The 19,689-nt window shown below is 36.3% G+C and overlaps 2 protein-coding genes across 5 annotated transcripts in view; both read left to right on the top strand.

The window, feature by feature from the left end:
• Positions 1-7,906, top strand: part of LOC128217214 (dynein axonemal heavy chain 12-like) — a 74,611-nt gene extending 66,705 nt beyond the window's left edge. For all 4 annotated transcript variants that reach the window (XM_052924184.1, XM_052924185.1, XM_052924182.1 and 1 more), the window contains 11 exons: positions 220-364; positions 688-912; positions 1,221-1,400; positions 1,910-2,050; positions 2,548-2,685; positions 3,191-3,424; positions 4,463-4,648; positions 4,781-4,884; positions 5,608-5,812; positions 6,414-6,643; positions 6,960-7,906. In XM_052924184.1, coding sequence (XP_052780144.1) covers positions 220-364; positions 688-912; positions 1,221-1,400; positions 1,910-2,050; positions 2,548-2,685; positions 3,191-3,424; positions 4,463-4,648; positions 4,781-4,884; positions 5,608-5,812; positions 6,414-6,643; positions 6,960-7,221 — 2,050 coding nt within the window. In that variant the 3' untranslated portion in view covers positions 7,222-7,906. The remainder of the gene's footprint in view (positions 1-219; positions 365-687; positions 913-1,220; positions 1,401-1,909; positions 2,051-2,547; positions 2,686-3,190; positions 3,425-4,462; positions 4,649-4,780; positions 4,885-5,607; positions 5,813-6,413; positions 6,644-6,959) is intronic.
• A 3,621-nt stretch (positions 7,907-11,527) lies between these two features.
• Positions 11,528-17,829, top strand: LOC128216388 (uncharacterized). The gene is made up of 3 exons (XM_052922947.1): positions 11,528-11,573; positions 12,253-13,208; positions 16,982-17,829. The coding sequence occupies exons 2-3, from the start codon at positions 12,260-12,262 to the stop codon at positions 17,827-17,829; spliced, it is 1,797 nt and encodes a 598-aa protein (XP_052778907.1). The 5' UTR covers positions 11,528-11,573; positions 12,253-12,259.
• Positions 17,830-19,689: the final 1,860 nt, after the last annotated feature.

Below are 19,689 nucleotides of genomic sequence, written 5' to 3'. Positions count from 1 at the left end.
ACTGATGTAAGCTGATGATCTGAATCACTGTACAGTCTGTTGCCAGGAACGAAAATGTCGAACTTTTTTTTTTATTGTGGCCCTAGTCTAATGCTTTTCAAAAATCAAATAAACTACCGGTATGTCGTCTCTTTTGCAGAAAATGTCAAAAAAATTGGTTTTATAATTTCCGCCCTAGTCTAATGGTTTTAAAGTAAAACAATGTCTTCGGTTTTGCAGACAAAGCTTTATGAGTAACCTGGAGAAGTGGGCGGCATATTATAACTCCAAGGAACCACAGAATGAAGAGTTGACAGCCCCTCTCGACAACGAACTTAACGATTTCCAGAAAATGATCGTTCTGAGGTGCATCAGACCGGACAAGGTAAATATGGATTTATCTTGTTTAAGAAGTTCATTATATAGATTGGTAATATCTTATTTAATTTTTGATAAGGAATACATACATATATGGATATTTAGAAGGTCCAAGCTTAATTGTGAACCTGACATCCTCATGGCTGAAATTCGAAGGTATTTATATGAAAGGGAAATCACTGAGTCATAGTTGAAGTATTCTTTAATGTTAAGTTGTGAAACTGTTTTACTAATCTGTAAAACAAATCTTGGTAGAAATTGAAACAATTGACTATCAAATATAATTATTTGAATAGATTTATATGAACCTTCATGAACATTTACTCACAGGTGAACGCTGCTATCACCAACTTTGTGATGAGCAAACTTGGCAAGAAATTTGTCGAGCCTCCACCTTTTGACCTGGCGAAGTCGTACGCAGATTCCAACAGTTGCGCACCCCTGATCTTTGTCCTCTCCCCTGGGGCTGACCCCACCATGGCCCTTCTGAAGTTTGCTGAAGACAAGGGCTTTAGTGGAGACAAATTCAATTCTATTTCGCTAGGTCAAGGACAGGTAGGGAAAAATTATGTTTTTATATATAATTTTTTTCTATAAACATTCTTGTGATTATCAATTTATTAACAAATCATATTGATTAATTTTATGACCAAACTTCAAAAACTTATATATATGTATGTATAAATATATAGTTCTAGTCAAATTTCCTTTCATCATGGCATCACTCATATCCTCATAAAAAAAAAATAATAAAAATAATATTAATCATCTAAATAACCAAATTGCAAATAAGGAGATTCGCTGATATCCATTTGCAGGGCCTCATTGCATCTAATGAAACAGTTTTATATATCCATTTGTAGGGCCCCATCGCATCTCGTATGATAGAAAAAGCGAGACAGGAGGGTACGTGGGTGATGTTACAGAACTGTCATCTAGCTGTCTCCTGGATGACCCCGTTAGAAAAAGTCTGCGAAGATTTCAACCCGGAGAACACTCATTCTGAGTTCCGACTCTGGCTAACCAGTTACCCATCAGACAAGGTTTGTTTGGAAACTGCAAAAAAAAATTCAGATGTTGTAATGATGAAACATTTATCATAATGCCATATCCTATGGCAGGGGGGAACACACCCTTGTCTTTTGCTCCATTCCTCAGTCCGCCAACCCCTGAGGAAGATTAATGATCCCAAAATAAAAATACAATGTATAGAAATAGTAGACTAGACACTTTGCGCAATATATTTTTCTACACGTGTAATCATATACTTATTCCAGTAATTTTCAGTTAAAAGAAAAAAAGCCATTATTTAAATGAAATGTAACAAAAAGTAAAACATGCAATATCCGTTGTAACCCTTCCAAACATATTGCATGTTAAAAAAAACAGATTCAAATTCAAAAGATGTTTTTGTCTACATAATTATGCCCATGAAAAACTTTAGGCGTGTTTACCTAGCCTTTCGTGCACCATCGATTTAATATCATTCTACAAGTCATTGCGTTGAAATCAATCGGATTGATTAATCTGAAACCAACATATTTTGCTTTAGTTCCCAGTTACAGTGCTACAAAACGGCGTGAAGATGACCAACGAGCCGCCAACCGGTCTCCGACAAAATCTGCTTCAATCGTTTCTCAACGACCCAATCTCTGACCCAGAGTTCTTCGACGGTTGCCCAGGAAAAGAATCAGTAAGGCTAGAATAAGATTTATTTTAGCTAGTCTGTTAAAGAAAATGTCTGAGATATTGTGTGCACCTTTGAATGTGACCTTGACGTAATCCTTTTGCAAAAGCTTTTAACCTTTGTCATAACTCAAAAAGCGTTAGGGAAAGATATTCACGTGAAAGTGTGTATGCATGTTACCAGTAGCATTACGGGCATGTGTATCAATGTCCATAACTATCGGTAATATAAAAGTTGATGTATGCCCATTATTAATGAAAAATAAAAATGAACCGACAAAAGTTGGCATCCATTGCATAATACAAAATTAATTTAATGTGGGAATATTATTGATTTTCCTTTACATTTTGAACGAACAGAGGTTAAGAGTGTGTATTTATTGGTGCCGAAAATGAAAAAGATTGCTTGTCAAAAAGACCAGTATATACTCTCGAAATAGAAATGTTAAAAAGGTTAAGAAACGGGGAAAAAAGTTAATCATTTTATTTATCAATCTTTTTCAGAACTTTGAGAAGCTACTGTTCGGGTTATGTTTTTTCCATGGCCTCGTTCAGGAACGTCGGAAGTTTGGGCCTCTCGGCTGGAACATTGCATATGGGTTCAACGAATCTGACCTTCGTATTTCCTGCAGGCAGCTTCAGGTATATGCAGTGATTGGTTTATACTTAGGTTTTGAAACACTTGAATCTATGATGAGTACTGCATCAATATATATGTTTCTTTACATAAAACTTTGAAGTATAACATAAATGATTTAAGTTGTATGTGTTTGAAAAAAAATGATATTCTTATCTATTTGAAATTGTGCTTTTATTAAAAGTAGGATATAAACGTTCTTCAATAACTGTAAATTGTAGCAATTATATAAATGTATTTATGTATTGGAGGAAGTAAAGATTCATTCATTAGCATACAAAACAGAAGGATTCTAGCAAAGACGTCATTCTTGATAAAATATAAAAATGTAAATTGGCTGACTTTTTCACAAAAAAACATTATACAAACTATTGTTATAAAATATTGACTTACCACAAAATATTCTACTTCTTCAAATTTTGCAAGAGGTTTAATTTTAATTTACAGATTTATATTCAAATGTTTACAGATTTGCACCGAAATATCAACTGTATTTTAATCGTTTTGCAGATGTATCTGAACGAATACGATGAAGTTCCCTTCGATGCGATAACCTACATGACTGGTGAATGCAACTATGGAGGTCGTGTCACGGACGACTGGGACCGACGTGTTCTGCTTAACATGCTCTCCGACTTTTACAATCCCACCTTAATCAACGACCCAAAATACAAATTCTCCAGCAGCGGACTTTACCATTGTCCACCCAAGGGCAAATATGAAGACTATCTGGAATTTATCAAGGTTTCAATTATATTTATGGTATTTTATGTACAAAAATGCTTGTTATTGGTATAAATTACATTTAAGGCATAATATGTAAGATGTACAAATACGCTTGTTATTGCTATAAATTACATTTAAAGCATAATATGTAAGATGTACAAATACGCTTGTTATTGGTATAAATTACATTTAAGGCATACACTGTATGATGTACTTATACGCTTGTTATTGGTATAAATTACATCCATGGTATCCAATGTACAAATATGCTTGTTATTGGTATAAATTACATTTAAGGCATAATATGTAAGATGTACAAATACGCTTGTTATTGGTATAAATAACATTTAAGGCATACAATGTATGATGTACTTATACGCTTGTTATTGGTATAAATTACATCCATGGTATCCAATGTACAAATACTCTTGTTATTAGTATAAATTACATTTAAGGTATTTTAAGGTGTGTTATTTCAGTTTATCAAAATAAACGATAATTATATTGATTAATGTAAACATTGACATCATTTAAAGCTGATGACAAATTTGTAAAAAAGTGCTTTTGTAATTAATTTCAATTGAAGTTGAACAAACAATGGCCTATTTTGCGATCTTTTATGGCCAAAAGCTTGCTTTCATTTTTTATTTGGTTTAATTTTAAATTGTATCTCTACACATAGTTACAAAGTAATATGCAAACATCTGGACAAGCTTAGTAGCCAATGTACCGAAAACCCCTGTTAATAGGCACTATGTTTAGGTCTAAAGCAGACACCAGACAGCTTCACACACAGTTTTAAAATATATTGATACCAAATCACTATAAGGTCAACAAGTCTCGAACAATAAAAAAATCACATATTTGTACCTCGGACGCCTTTAAGGCAAATATTCATGTAATAACAAGGTTTAATTACAGTGTTATTGCTAAGCTGTATTTCACCCATCACTGAAACAAATATTAAGACAATCAAAGCATCACTTCCTGTTTCTATACTACAATATCATTGTTTGTACCACAAATGATATCACATCCCTTCTTGTGTGTTTCCAGAGCCTTCCACAGAGCCAGCTGCCTGAGGTGTTCGGCATGCACGAGAACACGGATATCTCGAAGGAGCTACAAGAAACCCGGCTTCTGTTTGACTCAGTGTTGCTAACTCAGGGTCGAACGGGAGGTGGTGGAGGCGGAAATACGGACGAGCAGCTCAACCATATAGCTAGTGATATCCTGTCTAAGGTATGTTGTGAAACAAATTAAGGATTAACTCTTTTTTAATTGTTTTGAAATATATTTACCAAAAATGTATAACAGATTGTAAGAATATTAATTCCTACACATTCACATTTACGGCATATTTTCTCAATCCAGTTACCTAAGATATTTGACATCGAGGAGGCTATCAAGAAGTATCCAGTGGAATATAACGAAAGCATGAACACAGTGTTAGTTCAGGAGATGGAAAGGTTTAACAGGTACTGTACAGACTTTAAAGCTGCACTCTCACAGATTTAACATTTTTACAACTTTTTTTTATTTTTGTCTTGGAAAATCTCCAAACCAATGATATAAGATTGCTGACAAAAGATCAGATCGCAGATTTTCATATTTCCGTTCGAAAATTAATGTTTAATGGCTTAAACCGTTACTAACGGTTTATGAAAAATGCATTTTTAACCTAAACATAAACATCTGCGATCTAATTTTATTCAGCAGTCTATATAACTGGTTTCCATGGATTTTTGCAAAAAAATGGCTCGTTCCAAGACACAAAATAAAAAAGTTGACAAAACGTTCAATCTGTGAGAGTGCAGCTTTAATTTTCAGGGAGGGGGGAAGTAAAATTACCATACAGGCTTAAATTTTCACTGGCGTGTATTTCAGTTAATTATAAAGTTCTAAATTAGGTACTGTAATGTAAAACTAAAGCAAGATAAAAAAGTTGTTTAGATGTCCCCTCCATTTATTTTTCAAAAATATGCGGAGATGGACGCATTGTGGTTGTCTCAGGCAAGGTAATCTGAAAATGTTTTCTGGTCTATTTGGGTTAAACCTAGTTACCAACTACTTGCTATATATTTATCTTTACATTTTACTAGTTGAGGTAAATGCAGCAGATGACGTCACGTTTCGAGTGTGGTCGTCCAATGAGTGTGTAAATAACTTCCCTATTGTTAAGCCTTTTATGTTTGTTTCAGGCTGACAAGCATTGTCCAATCCAGTCTGGTGAACATTCAGAAGGCCATCAAGGGTCTAGTGGTCATGTCCCAGGAGCTTGAGGCTCTAGCGGGAAGCCTTTTGATTGGTCGATTGCCAGCAATGTGGGCAAAGCGATCGTACCCATCGCTGAAACCGCTTGGAAGTTATATAAATGATCTGCTTGAAAGACTGAAATTTTTACAGGTTTGTGAAATAATTTAAAATCTTTATGGAATGATATTGCATTAATAAACAGTAAAATAATAATTTAGAACTTTCTTTTTATAAATGTAGACTTGTAATTACATGTAAACACAATTCAATTACTGTCTTTTTGTGTCACCTGCCTTGTCGTAACATGTAAATGCAATTCAGTGACTGCGCTTTTGTGAGGCTATGCTAAACTGTTTAAATATACAAGTAGCTACGATTGCCTGCTCATGTAGCACTTTACCCAGCCAAAAAACAAATGACACAGTCATAATCCTCCACAGGACTAATTTTTTGGTAACAACATCGCATATTCATATGTATAATTGTTGCTTCTTTTCAGATCTTGTTTGATAATGGCAACCTCCCATCCTAAGTCACATATATAATGATTGCTTCGTTCCCGGTCTGGTATGATATGGGCAAGCCTTCTTCTTACGTCCCATGAATAATCATTGCTTCATGTCGGACTTTGTTTGATTATGACAATCACCCATCCTAAGTCACATGCTTAATCTTTGCTTCATTTCAGGGCTGGTTTGAAATGGGCAAACCTTCATCTAACATCTCATGAATAATCATTGTTTCGTTTCAGACCTGGTATGATAACGGTAAGCCTCCATCCTACTGGATTTCGGGATTTTTCTTCACTCAGGCTTTCCTAACAGGTGTAATGCAAAACTATGCGAGAAAGTACACGATTCCTATCGACACACTGGCGTTTGATTTTGAGATTCTGGGTGTGGACCATATCGACGAAAAGCCAGAGGACGGTGCTTACGTGTACGGACTTTTCACGGATGGGGCACGTTGGGACAAACACAAGTAAGAAATTACAAAGGTGCTATTTGGTGTTTGTAAGATTTCCAAGGTCGTTTTATAAAAAAGCCTTTTCTTCTGGTCTCGTCATTTTTAGTGCGTTCTTTTTATTTCTCAGCAGCTAAGCATTGCAAACAATAATTACATCGAAGAGAAAGCGTTGTCTTGTTTATTTAAATATATGTATTTACGCTGTTTTGAAATAGTGTTCCTGTGCTAATTTAAAACACATAATTTGAGATATTAAATAATTGTTATCAACAGTAAAACAACTATGATATACCCGATTTCTTTTGCTATTATTGTCTGGATGTATTTGCAGGAAATGTCTTGGAGAACAGCTTCCGAAAATCCTCAACGACGCTGTACCTGTGATTTGGCTTCGGCCGGACAAAAAGGACGCTATCGATGAATCAGACAAACGCTTTCGATGCCCCGTATACAAGACAAGTGAGAGAAAGGGGGTACTGTCCACCACTGGCCACTCAACAAACTTCGTCCTGGCCATGCTGATACCGACTGATAAGCCCGTGTCACACTGGGTCAAACGAGGCTGCGCATTGCTGTGCCAGCTTGACGATTAGGAGTTATTGCTTAATTTATGACTGTTATTTCTTTGTGGACTTTAAGCTGCTTATTTGTTTACGTTTTTTCTCAGTTACCTGCTATTGTTGATTTCATATTTATGTGATAATTTTGAAATTTGTTATTACCGTTTTTTGCATTCATATATTTCTTTATTTGTGATGCATTTGTTTGAAGAAAAAACTCATATATTATTTAATCCGTCCATTGAAATGTGTGATAAATTGAGAAACGTATGATTTTGACATATATAATTATCATAGTGTGTGATACAGCTGATTAATACAATAATCTATCATAGACTGTTTTTTGAACTAGAACTACTTTTATTGTTTAAGGCAAAACCTTGGAAATGGATAGCTGTGCCCATTCATAATGGATTTAAGCGTTTGCTAAATTTGTGAACAGAACATACAAAGTTATATTTTTGTGAACTTCTATTTTCAAGCTTTGTGAATTTGACAGTTTAGTTTAGGAGCTAACAGGGAAAAAACTTTTAAGTGTGATATTAACTGTTACTGAATAAAAAAGTGTTTTTTCTCTTTTGTTAAAAATAAAAACAGAATAATTGTAATATTTATCTATCAATATATTTTATAGTAAAACTAATATTGCACAGAACATTCCAGTATTCCCAAATGTATAAAATAAATCCATCTGTGATAATAAAGTTTTACTATTGTGCGTTTTGGTCATGGATTACCCGCAATGATTGTAAAAAACACACTCGCACACCCTATTTACCAAAGGGGCACATGTTCGATTCCTAGCCTGGGAACACATGAGTTTGATTGGTGGCCACCAAGCCGAAGCAATGGCTTTTTTGGATTCTCCACACAACCCAAGACCACACTCTCTCCCAACATCGAGAATGACTTGGCATATTAAAAAAAATCCTATTCAAATTCAGTGAAAAATAAAAGTTGAAACTGATTATTTATGGAAAAAAAAGACATTACTTCGTTTGGGCTGTAACTTCTCTTTCATCGTCCACAGAAAAGTGTTTTGCTGATTTGTTCATTCATTGAGTTTTTTCCATTCTTCAAATGGAAATGTGGAAAAAAGGCAATTAAAATTCTTCATTGTCGTTTCTTGCACAACTCATCTATGACAAACATCAAGTGAGATGTTGTAAAACCTTATGTAAAGATAAAGATCAAGCAATTAAATTTTATAAAAATGTCATTTTCTAGTATCATAAGCATATCCTTACAGGCTAGTTTCATGATTAAGAGAATCATTGTAATACAAAATGTGGCATGTATAATACTAATGTCAAAAACTACAGGAACAAGCTCAGAAGCCAAAAGTTTAAACATTATCCCCGTTTAATGGCACAGGGTAAACGCCAAAGACAAATACTCGTTGATTTGCTAGTTCCTTATTCAAAGCATTATTGCAGATATGCATAAAATCACTTTTTGTAATGTGTTCCGACTTTTTATAAGAAAAACGCACCAAAATAGAAATCATCGAATAAGGAACGTGTTCCTCATTCCTTATTCAACTATATACATGTACCTTGCCATATGCTTATTTTCTTTATTATTTTGCATCCCACAAAAATGCATCTGGAAAATACATCAAAAGCGTTTCCATTAGCTGCGCCCATTTGTGACCAGTAATCCGGGACAGAAAAGGAATCAACGGAAAAGGAACATGTAACTCGATCGTTTGTCCTTACCTTATTCCAACTGAAATACGGAATTGGTTCCTTATTCCTTATTGAAACCAAAATAAGAACAAAAATATTAAAGTGTCAAATTATCATTTCATCATCTATGTTTCGATTGGCTTTGTTACATCGGTCAAGATAAAAAAAGGTTGCGTTGTTTTATGCGGAACTTTGGGCTAAAAGTGAAGTATTACACTGCGAATAATGAGTAAGGAACTTCTTTCTTATTCTAACTCGAACTCCCTGACTGGGCACATGTGAGACCACACTCTCGCACAACATCGTGCAAACGAGAGTTGCTTAGTATAAGTTAGCATATCATTCTTCACAATCGTTGTAAAATAAATAATGTTTAAAACTGAACTCGAATTAGGAACAGAAAAGAAAGATGAATTCTCAACATCTTTACTTATACATTTTTTGAAAAAATTAAAAAGTGCTCTTCATAAAAAGTTTGCAGAAATGTATTGTCTATTCGAGAGGGTTTAAGTACTTAAAGTGCTTTAGAAACGCATTGTCTATTCGAGAGGGTTTAAGTACTTAAAGCGCTTTAGAAACGCATTGTCTATTCGAGAGGGTTTGAGTACTTAAAGCGCTTTAGAAACGCATGTCTATTCGAGAGGGTTTAAGTACTTAAAGCGCTTTAGAAACGCATGTCTATTCGAGAGGGTTTAAGTACTTAAAGCGCTTTAGAAACGCACAAAAGACAAAATAAGGAACAGAAATCGTGAAATGGTCCAAGATCCAACTAACTCGTTCTATCACCTTTTGGAAAAAAACTATGCATAAGTAGTTTACACAAAGCGTTTACAAAAATGTTTTATCTATTCAAGTGAGGAATATTGCTAATAATGCTTTAATATGGCACCAAAGTCCGAATAAAAAACATAATTGTATAAAAATATCTTAAAATATAAATATAATTTTAAGGTCTCTCATTTCTTCAATCTTTTAACAAAACATTCATGCAACATTGTTCTCAACCAAAAGTTTGCCTACATGCATTGTCTATTCTAGCATGATTGAGTGCTTTAACTTTTTTGTTACACGCTATAAGTTGAATAAAGAACTCGTTCTATCCTTAATTATTCCTTATTCAAACTTGAATAAGGACCAGAGACAGTGTTGTTGTTTTTTACTTATACATATTTTGATAGAATAGTTTGTGATCTACATAAAAAGCTTGCATAATGCTTTGTCTGCGGATTATAGTACTTAAAGTGTTTTAAAACGTACCACACTCTGAAAATTACAGGGACAAGCCAGTGGTTAAGTATTCGAATATAAACTATATAAGGGGAACAAGGTAAGGCCCGAAACGACACAGTCGTAAAAAACCAATGAGACGAAACTTACATCAATAAAAGTTAACTGGAACACAAGTGATTCGGGGCAGTTGCATGGGTAGATCTTGTTGTTATATAATTCTACAAGCATACTTTGGAAATAAACGCTGAACGAATTGAGTGGAAACTGATTCATTTCCTTATTTCTTGATCTGGAACTGATTCAACGGGCAATTCGGATCCGCTGGCGGTTATGATAGAATGATCGTTATTGACATTGAAATAAAATTAAGTCAAGATAATAAATTAAGTACGAAAATAATCAAGACCAATCACAGAAGTGATGAATACCGAACGACGTCTACACACAGGATGGTATTACATATACTTGAATCAGGCAAATATTGAATGTAACAATAGTGATATATCCTTAAATATAATATGACGTATCAATACTTATTTGCAACGCGATCAATTCTTAATATTCAACATACATGAAGGAGGAATTTTGATTCTGCCAATATGCTAGAATTAGATTAACTGATAAGCTCTTACTTAAACAATTGATAAAGATTACCAATGATAAATTTCTTCTAAATCACGTGAAAATTAAGTTAATGGCATAATTATGAAATGGACATGAAAGCGAGCCAGACGGATACAAGTTGCGACGAGTGCGATTAATATCTTGTCGTACTTTACCTGGTTAAGTGTAAGCTAATGTAGATCTAACAATTGAAAATGCATATACGGGATGGATGCAGTCCCCGGAAAGAAGGCACCCCAGGCTTCCAGATCAGCTTCTGGCTTCACATTCAGCAAAACGCTTACAGCAAATAATCATCGGCATATTGCTATCATTTAGTTCGAACGTGATTTTTTATTTCGGTTTTCGCTGGGTTGGTCTTATTAAGTTTGTTTAATATTTTTTTTCTAATGATAATAATTTTCTAGAGAATAAGCATAAGGGAAATAAACACTTAATTTATCATATGATTTAGAATGGTTAACGGGTGGTGATACCTTGAAATGTGCTTATATAACCATGGTTCGTTATCCGATAACCATTACTTCAATTACTTCAATAGGCAATAAGTACTCGATCATGTGATACTGGAATTGTTTGTCTGATCTGATTTATCACGCAGTCCGGTATCAACTTCACCCGGGTACCGGATACCGGGTTTTTGCACTACCTATGATAAAATTTCTTATCAAGAAAGTTGCTACTTTCGTTTCTAAAGTCACATGAAATACGTTGACTCTCCCTCTCTCTCCAAACAGCGAATACTTTATTCATTGGCGACAACCACTTAAGAAAGTAGTGATTTGTGTAAATAAGATATTCGAGTGACTATCGGAAAGGACTTGCTTTCAAGCGTTAACAAAAGTAAGTTTAACATAGTATTTTATAGGGGGCGGTGCCAGGATTTAAAGTTAGTGAGTGCCCACTTGAGGTAGCCACACTAGGTGGCGTTCAGAAAGACTTTTATTTTATTGCGACATTTTTATGTTCCCATGTTGCCACCAGTTTGCCGAAACAGAAAAGCTTAAAAAGAATCATGGCCTTTGTATGGATTAACAACTGGGGGCACAAATAAGAACGCGCAGCGCCAAATATACCTTCAGCTTGAAATAGTGCATTCTTTCGAGATATTTGCACATTTTCTCCACTGTATTTCAACCATGGTCAGTTGTAAAATTTGATTGCGGGGTTGTGTGGTTGACAGCAAAAATCACAAGCACAAGCTCCTGGGTGGGAGCGCACCGATCGCATGCCCACTTAATTTGGCAATGCTTTTAATTTTTTAATATAGGAGAAAAAGATAATAAAATATGGCTAAAATGCACCATTTCACTTAGAAATTATTATTTAACTTTCTTGGTGGAGTACCTCCAACTCACGTCAAAAATTAATTCAAATGAATTCGGTTCTAAGCGAGGCGCATGTCAAAATGTTACGCCCCTTTATTACGCCGCCTGGAACGTCAATTCCTGGATCAGCTCCTTTAAATTGTTTCGAACTTAGTAAACCGACTGTATATTTGACAATCAAGTTATGATTTTAGACTCAAGATGGATGCAGTCTCAGGGAAAATGGCACCCATGGGAACAGGATCGGTCTCTGACCATACTTTCTGCCAGCCATGCGCGAACGATGACAAGACCATCCCTCCTGATGTCTTCTGTACCGTCTGCAAGGAGTTCCTGTGTTCCAACTGTGCCCGAGTACACAGGAACATGAAGTTTACCAAAAGCCACCCTCTTCAGGACAAGAGTACCATGCCTTCTTCACTCCAACCAGAGAGTGAGAATAAGCATTTTACGGAAACATGTCAACGCCATGCCGAAGAGTTCATAAAATACTTTTGTCCGAATCACGAGACACTTCTGTGTGGAGACTGCTTGGCTGAGAAAGAACACAGCTCATGCACTATTGAAAGGATTTCTCAAGTGGCAAAGCGGTACAAGGAGGGCCCAAAATACAACGGTCTGAAGGCAGGACTTGTCCAGGTGGTCAATGACATCGGCAACCTTTCAGACAACATACAAGCGAGCATGAAATATATTGATGAAGAGAGCTTTACAAATATCAATGCACTTCGAAAGTTCAGGAATGATATCAACCAATACTTGGATAAGAGGGAACAAGAGTTACTGGAAGAAATTGAGCAGAAGAAACAAAAATCACAAAGCCTGTTGAGTGAACTAAAATCAAATTGCCAAGACATACAAGCTGCCACTGAGAAGCTCAAGGCTGAGCTACAAGCCAAGGAGGTCAACAGTAACCAGTTGTTCATATCTGGAACAAGGGCAATTAAGGAGTTAGTCGGTTTTCAGTCAGCCCTTAAAGACATCAGAGGTAAAAATAGTGTGTCATACTTCAAGTTCACAAGGGACCCCACCACAGAACAGCTGCTGGCTTCATGCACAGCAATTGGCAGAGTGGACCAGGTGGCGTCAGATTTGGCAGACCAGGTGGCGTCAGATCTGGCAGACCAGCAGACAAAACCTCAGGTGTCAGGTAAGCAACGCAAAGCAGTTATTTCACAATTAGGTTTCATGTTTTATTTAAATCTTTTATTTTACGCCATGTGACTTTATTGCCCTCCATTCTCCACGTCACTTGGGATTTATATAATTTCCTTTAAAACAGAAGTTAATCCAGAATCGGAAGCGTGTGCTTGAACGTGTGTGTGTGTTCATGTGTTTTGTGCCTGTGAGTGTTCTATGTATTCTGTTTAATATTGAATTACTTATCTGCAGTGTAAAGTAAACAGCGTATGTCTTGGTATGACCTCAAAATGCGTTATTTTCAAACACTGCATCAATTCACTTTATTTCCGTTTTTCAGACTATTTTAAGAAGGTATAAATATTTATTAATGGTACAGCGTTGTCATCATAGGTAGCAGTATCGGTCAGAGATTATTTCATATATTTATATCTATTATTAAAAGGTCTCTGTATTATATTATAGCTAGCATAGGCGGCAGTTTCAGTCACAGATTTATTATATTTGTTATATATATTAGGGATGGCAACGAGTACCCGAGTAGTCGAGTACTAGATCAATCAACAGAGTACCCGAATACCAAATAACTACTCGATTACACAGTATACTTTTTTATGACTGATGGGTACTTCCCTCTATGGTTAAACTGTTTGCATCCCTGACTGATACTACACCCTATGGTCACACTGTATACTTCTCTGACTGAAACTGGTTCTTATGCATAACTTAACACTAATTCTCTGACTGATTCTGACCCCTATGGTTTAACCATATACCTTTCTGGCTAATGTTACACCTTATATTTCTCTGTGTGATAGTTTCCTCTGAGGTTACACCGTATTCTTCTCTGCCTAGATACTATCTCATCTGGTTACACCATATACCTCTCTGACTGATACTAAATTGTTGTGGTTACACCGTATTTTTCTCTGATAAAATATTTTCCAAGTGGTTACAACGTATACTTCCCTGACTAATACTTACCCCCATGGTTACCCCGTATTTTTCTCTCACCGATAATGCCGCCTATGGTTACACCGTATATAGTCTTCTCGGACTGATACTGCCCCTGTGGTCTCACTTTATACTTCTCTGAGTGATACTGCCCTCTATGGTCACACAGACCAGCAGACAAAACCTCAGGTGTCAGGTAAGCAACGCAAAGCAGTTATTTCACAATTAGGTTTCATGTTTTATTTAAATCCTTTATTTTACGCCATGTGACTTTATTGCCCTCCATTCTCCACGCCACTTGGGATTTATATAATTTCCTTTAAAACAGAAGTTAATCCAAAATCGGAAGCGTGTGCTTGAACGTGTGTGTGTGTTCATGTGTTTTGTGCCTGTGAGTGTTCTATGTGTTCTGTTTAATATTGAATTACTTATCTGCAGTGTAAAGTAAACAGCGTATGTCTTGGTATGACCTCAAAATGCGTTATTTTCAAACACTGCATCAATTTACTTTATTTCCGTTTTTCAGACTATTTTAAGAAGGTATAAACATTTATTAATGGTACAGCGTTGTCATCATAGGTAGCAGTATCAGTCAGAGATTATTTCATATATATATCTATTATTAAAAGGTCTCTGTATTATATTATAGCTAGCATAGGCGGCAGTTTCAGTCACAGATTTATTATATTTGTTAAATATATTAGGGATGGCAACGAGTTCCCGAGTAGTCGAGTACTAGATCAATCAACAGAGTACCCGAGTACCAAATCACTACTCGAGTACACAGTATACTTTTATGATTGATGGGTACTTCCCTCTATGGTTAAACTGTTTGTATCCCTGACTGATACTACACCCTATGGTCACACTGTGTACTTCTCTGACTGAAACTGGTTCTTATGCATAACTTAACACTAATTCTCTGACTGATTCTGACCCCTATGGTTTAACCATATACCTTTCTGGCTAATGTTACACCTTATATTTCTCTGTGTGATAGTTTCCTCTGAGGTTACACCGTATTCTTCTCTGCCTAGATACTATCTCATCTGGTTACACCATATACCTCTCTGACTGATACTAAATTGTTGTGGTTACACCGTATTTTTCTCTGATAAAATATTTTCCAAGTGGTTACAACGTATACTTCCCTGACTAATACTTACCCCCATGGTTACCCCGTATTTTTCTCTCACCGATAATGCCGCCTATGGTTACACCGTAGTCTTCTCGGACTGATACTGCCCCTGTGATCTCACTTTATACTTCTCTGAGTGATACTGCCCCCTATGGTCACACCGTATTCTTCTCTGAATGAAACTGCCCCCTATGGTTACACCGTATTCTTCGCGGACTGGTACTGTCCCTGTGGTAACACTTTATACTTCCCTGAGTGATACTACACCCTATGGTCACACAGTATACTTCCTCCGACTGATACTGCCCCTGTGGTACACTGTATACTTTCTCTGACTGATACTGACCCTATGGTCACACTGTATACTTCCTCTGACTGATACTTCCCCTATGGTACACCGTTTACTTTCTCTGACTGATACTGCCCCTATGGTCACACAGTATACTTCCTCCGACTGATACTGCCCCTGTGGTACACCGTATACTTTCTCTGACTGATACTGACCCTGTGGTCACACTGTATACTTTCTCTGACTGATACTGACCCTATGGTCACACAGTATACTTCCTCCGACTGATACTGCCCCTGTGGTACACCGTATACTTTCTCTGACTGATACTGACCCTATGGTCACACTGTATACTTCCTCTGACTGATACTGCCCCTGTGGTACACCGTATACTTTCTCTGACTGATACTGCCCCTATGGTCACACTGTATACTTCCTCTGACTGATACTGCCCCTATGGCCACTTTGTATACTTTCGCTGACTGAAACTACACCCTATGATCACACTGTAGACTTCTCTGACTGATACTGCCCCCTATGGTTACACTGTAACTTCTCTGACTGATACTGTTTCCTATGGTTAGACCGTATACTTCTCTGAATGATACTGCCCCCTATGGTTACACAGTGAACTTCTCTGACTGATACTGCTCCATATTGTTACACCGTACAGTGATGCTGCCCCCTATGCTGGATGTTTATTCATAAAAATAACCTTAGGACTTGTTTGTGATTAATATCCAAATAAGAGAGGCATGAAGTATTTTAGTGTCAGTATGATCACTACTTGTGTGTTATGACAAAGCAGGTGATTATCATTAAAAATAACGGGCGAAAATAAGAAGGGCGGGAAACTGGAAACGAACTGGGGGGCTTTTACATCTTATTGGGTGTTTCACAAACTATGACACCAAGATTTTGCAAAGTATTTACTGTAATAATCTTTTGATTTCATTCAAATTTAAAGTGTGTTTATATACATTTACGTATTCAAAATGGAGGATTAATTTAAACACACTTTTGAGTATGATTTTTCTAATGCCATTTGAGTTAACAACACTTTTTTATCACCAAAACTAAGTTATAAGTTTCAGATATATATGAAAAACACAACACGCGGCATTTGTAGTTTATCATATTAATTATGTTTTAACAATTTACTTAGTTCATATTTGAAAACAATTCAAGACAATTTATTATTAGCTTTGTAAACATGCCCATGCTTTATTTCTTATATTGCTTCATACATGCACTTTCTGTCAAGGTCATAGACACATCTATTGATAGATGCGTTTATTATGAACATATCTCAGTTTGCTAAATGTTAAATACCAGCGAAGCGGACATAAATACACTCTAGTGCAAGTTGTTGTTCATCAAAAGTTTTATTTCGATATTTCAGCCTTAAACCAGAGCCGTGCAGACCTAAGCCAGTCCCAGTTTAGTAAGCTGCCTGACGTCCCAGTAAAGGCATCAAGTGACACCTGTAACTGCTTCCTGTTCTGTGTGGCCCTCCTGCCAGGGGACAGTCTACTGCTGTCTGATTACAACAATCGCTCATTAAAGCTGGTTGACACCACGAATAACAAGCTGGTGTCTCAGGTGAATCTGCCAGGTGCGCCGTGGGGCCTGTGCCTTTTGCCCGGGGATAGGGCAGCCGTCACTCTGCCTTGGGAGAAGAAGATACAGTTCGTTTCTACTCAGGAAAATGTCACGCTACAGGATGTTGTTAAATTAAATGGACAATGTTGGGGAATAGGTTTCTGTGATGACCACTTGATAGTGTCCTTTGACAACCCAGGTAAGATTATGTTGATTGACATGAAGGGAAAGGTGAAGAAGAGTGTGGACAAAGATAGCAGTGGAGAACCTTTGTTTCAAAATCCCCTCATTCTGACAGTGACCAGAGAGAGCCAGACTCCTCCAGCTATATACGTCTCAGACAGTGCCACCAACACCATAACCAAGCTGAGCATCTCACTAGAGGTGCTCCAGTCCTACCAAGATCCGATACTGAGATCACCATGTGGTCTGGCAGTCATTGGGGACAACCAGCTGCTCGTTTGTGGATGGGGCAGAGACAACATCCTGGTACTGGACACACTCACCGGCAAGATAACCCAACTGCTGGGGAAGGAAGAGGGGATAGAGAGGCCATACAGTGTGGCTTACTGTTCACTGAGGAAGATGATGTTTGTCACCTGCAGACCTGAATTAGGGAATTTCGTTAAAGTATTCAACTTAGTATAGATCATGTCAGTCAATTAATATGAGTGAAATTTGTATCAGGTGTGAAGTAATTGTAATGTTCAAGAATAATTCTAATGTATAATATTATACTGACAATACGCATATACAATGCTTTATTTCACATATCGCGCGGTTCAATTACTGTGAGAGTATTTTGACTTTTAAATTATTTTGAATTCTAACAGCTTTCATAAGTGACAAGTCGTGTAATAATGTGTTATAAGAAAATAATATACGAGTATGAGAATGTGTATTATTAATTGAAATGTTAGTAGCTGATTGTGTATGAAATATACCAAAAAGTTGGTTTCTTACTTGTGAATGTTTAATCAAACAATGTAATTGTGTAATAGAATGATTCAGAATATAGATTATAGAGTTATAGACACTGTGTATCATTTTTTCATGCAGTTTGTACTTAGTACATATGATGTTTATAATGTGTTTATATTGAAATTAAACATACATGTACGTATCCTTATACATGTATATTGAAATAATAATTCTATAGACATTGACTTTAGTGCGAATTGTTTCCAAAAATATTGATTGAATTATTTAAACAGACATTGACCATAGTTAAAATAGTTTCCTCATATATTAATTTAATGATTCAACATCCATTGACCAATGCGTAACTTGTTTCCTCATATATTTATTGAATAAATCATACAAACATTGGGTGTACTAGATGGTACAATGTAAAAAGAGGTTTTAAAGGGACTCGCTCAGGTTTTTTGGACAAAAACATATTTCCCAAGTAATGCACCTGAACTGACATATCGTATTATTAGTTTACTTTTTGATAACTATATTGCAGCCAAAAATACAATCAAAGTACAGTCGAATCTTGTTGTCGAACTCGTTTGGTTCGAATTCCTTGTTATGTCTGACTGATGTAAAGGACCGATTTCATTATACTTAAGGGAAACATTACTGCTTGGCTCGAATTTTCCGAGGCTCGAGATATTTTCAAAGGTCCCTGAAAATAGTTCGAGCCGACGGGGTTCGACTGTATAAAAAATAAAACTGGTCTTATTTGGCAGAATTATTAATGTGAAAACCCCATTGGCACAGCCCAAATATTTTTAGAAAATCAATAACTCTGCCACTCAAACTCATTCACAAGTTTCTGGATTTTCGAGCCTTTCTCAAATTAAATGATAGCTTCACGTGATAATGTAAGGCAACAGCCTTAAGCTGATTTGTAACGGATGTGGGGATGTGGAAATCGTGGAATTCTAGACAATTTGATTAGCATATATCAACATTTGTGAAAAAAGGTGCAGCTGGCATAGTTTTAACACTCCTGCCCCCAATTGTAATGTTGGTTTTTCATCTGAAAATAATCATATTTAAGTTTATATTAAATTTTGTTTAATCACATGTCTGAATGTTCTTTCAATATGCATCTGCCGCTTTATTGATTTATCAACATGGCAGTTTTGTGGAAACATTGTTTTTGCGGTCAATGCGGGATTTCGGTGGAGCAATAAAACATTGCTGGGCCATCCCCTGAGACGCACGCACAGACACGTGAACGCGTGCACATATACGCACATCTGCGAACCCGCTTTATCGCGCGCTGACATGCACGCACAATCACGGACAGTCCGGCTACTATAACCTTTTTGCTATAAAACGTTATATAAAAGTAAGTAGTTAACGGACTATTCCGATAGAATGGTGCAAGGATTTGTCTCAAATATAAGTACATGATGATCTGGAAGTGCTTTACATTTCAGGTATTAAATATGACTATCACAAACCATAATTCTACATAATAGTTGGATGGCCTTCAGTAAATTCATAATGATAAGGAATGGGCAGAGCGAACCTAAGCGATAGAGCCGTTCTCAA

Source organism: Mya arenaria, chromosome 14 (assembly GCF_026914265.1).
Source record: "Mya arenaria isolate MELC-2E11 chromosome 14, ASM2691426v1".
NCBI classification, from domain to species: domain Eukaryota; kingdom Metazoa; phylum Mollusca; class Bivalvia; order Myida; family Myidae; genus Mya; species Mya arenaria.
Note: the sequence above shows the minus strand (reverse complement) of the source record. Positions and strands in the feature narration are given on the sequence as shown.

Excerpts from the sequence above, each read along its gene's own strand:
- LOC128216388 (XM_052922947.1), top strand. The coding sequence starts at position 12,260 with ATGGATGCAGTCTCAGGGAAAATGGCACCCATGGGAACAGGATCGGTC. Across the intron at positions 13,209-16,981 it reads GACAAAACCTCAGGTGTCAG|CCTTAAACCAGAGCCGTGCA; the intron begins GTAAGCAACGCA and ends TCGATATTTCAG.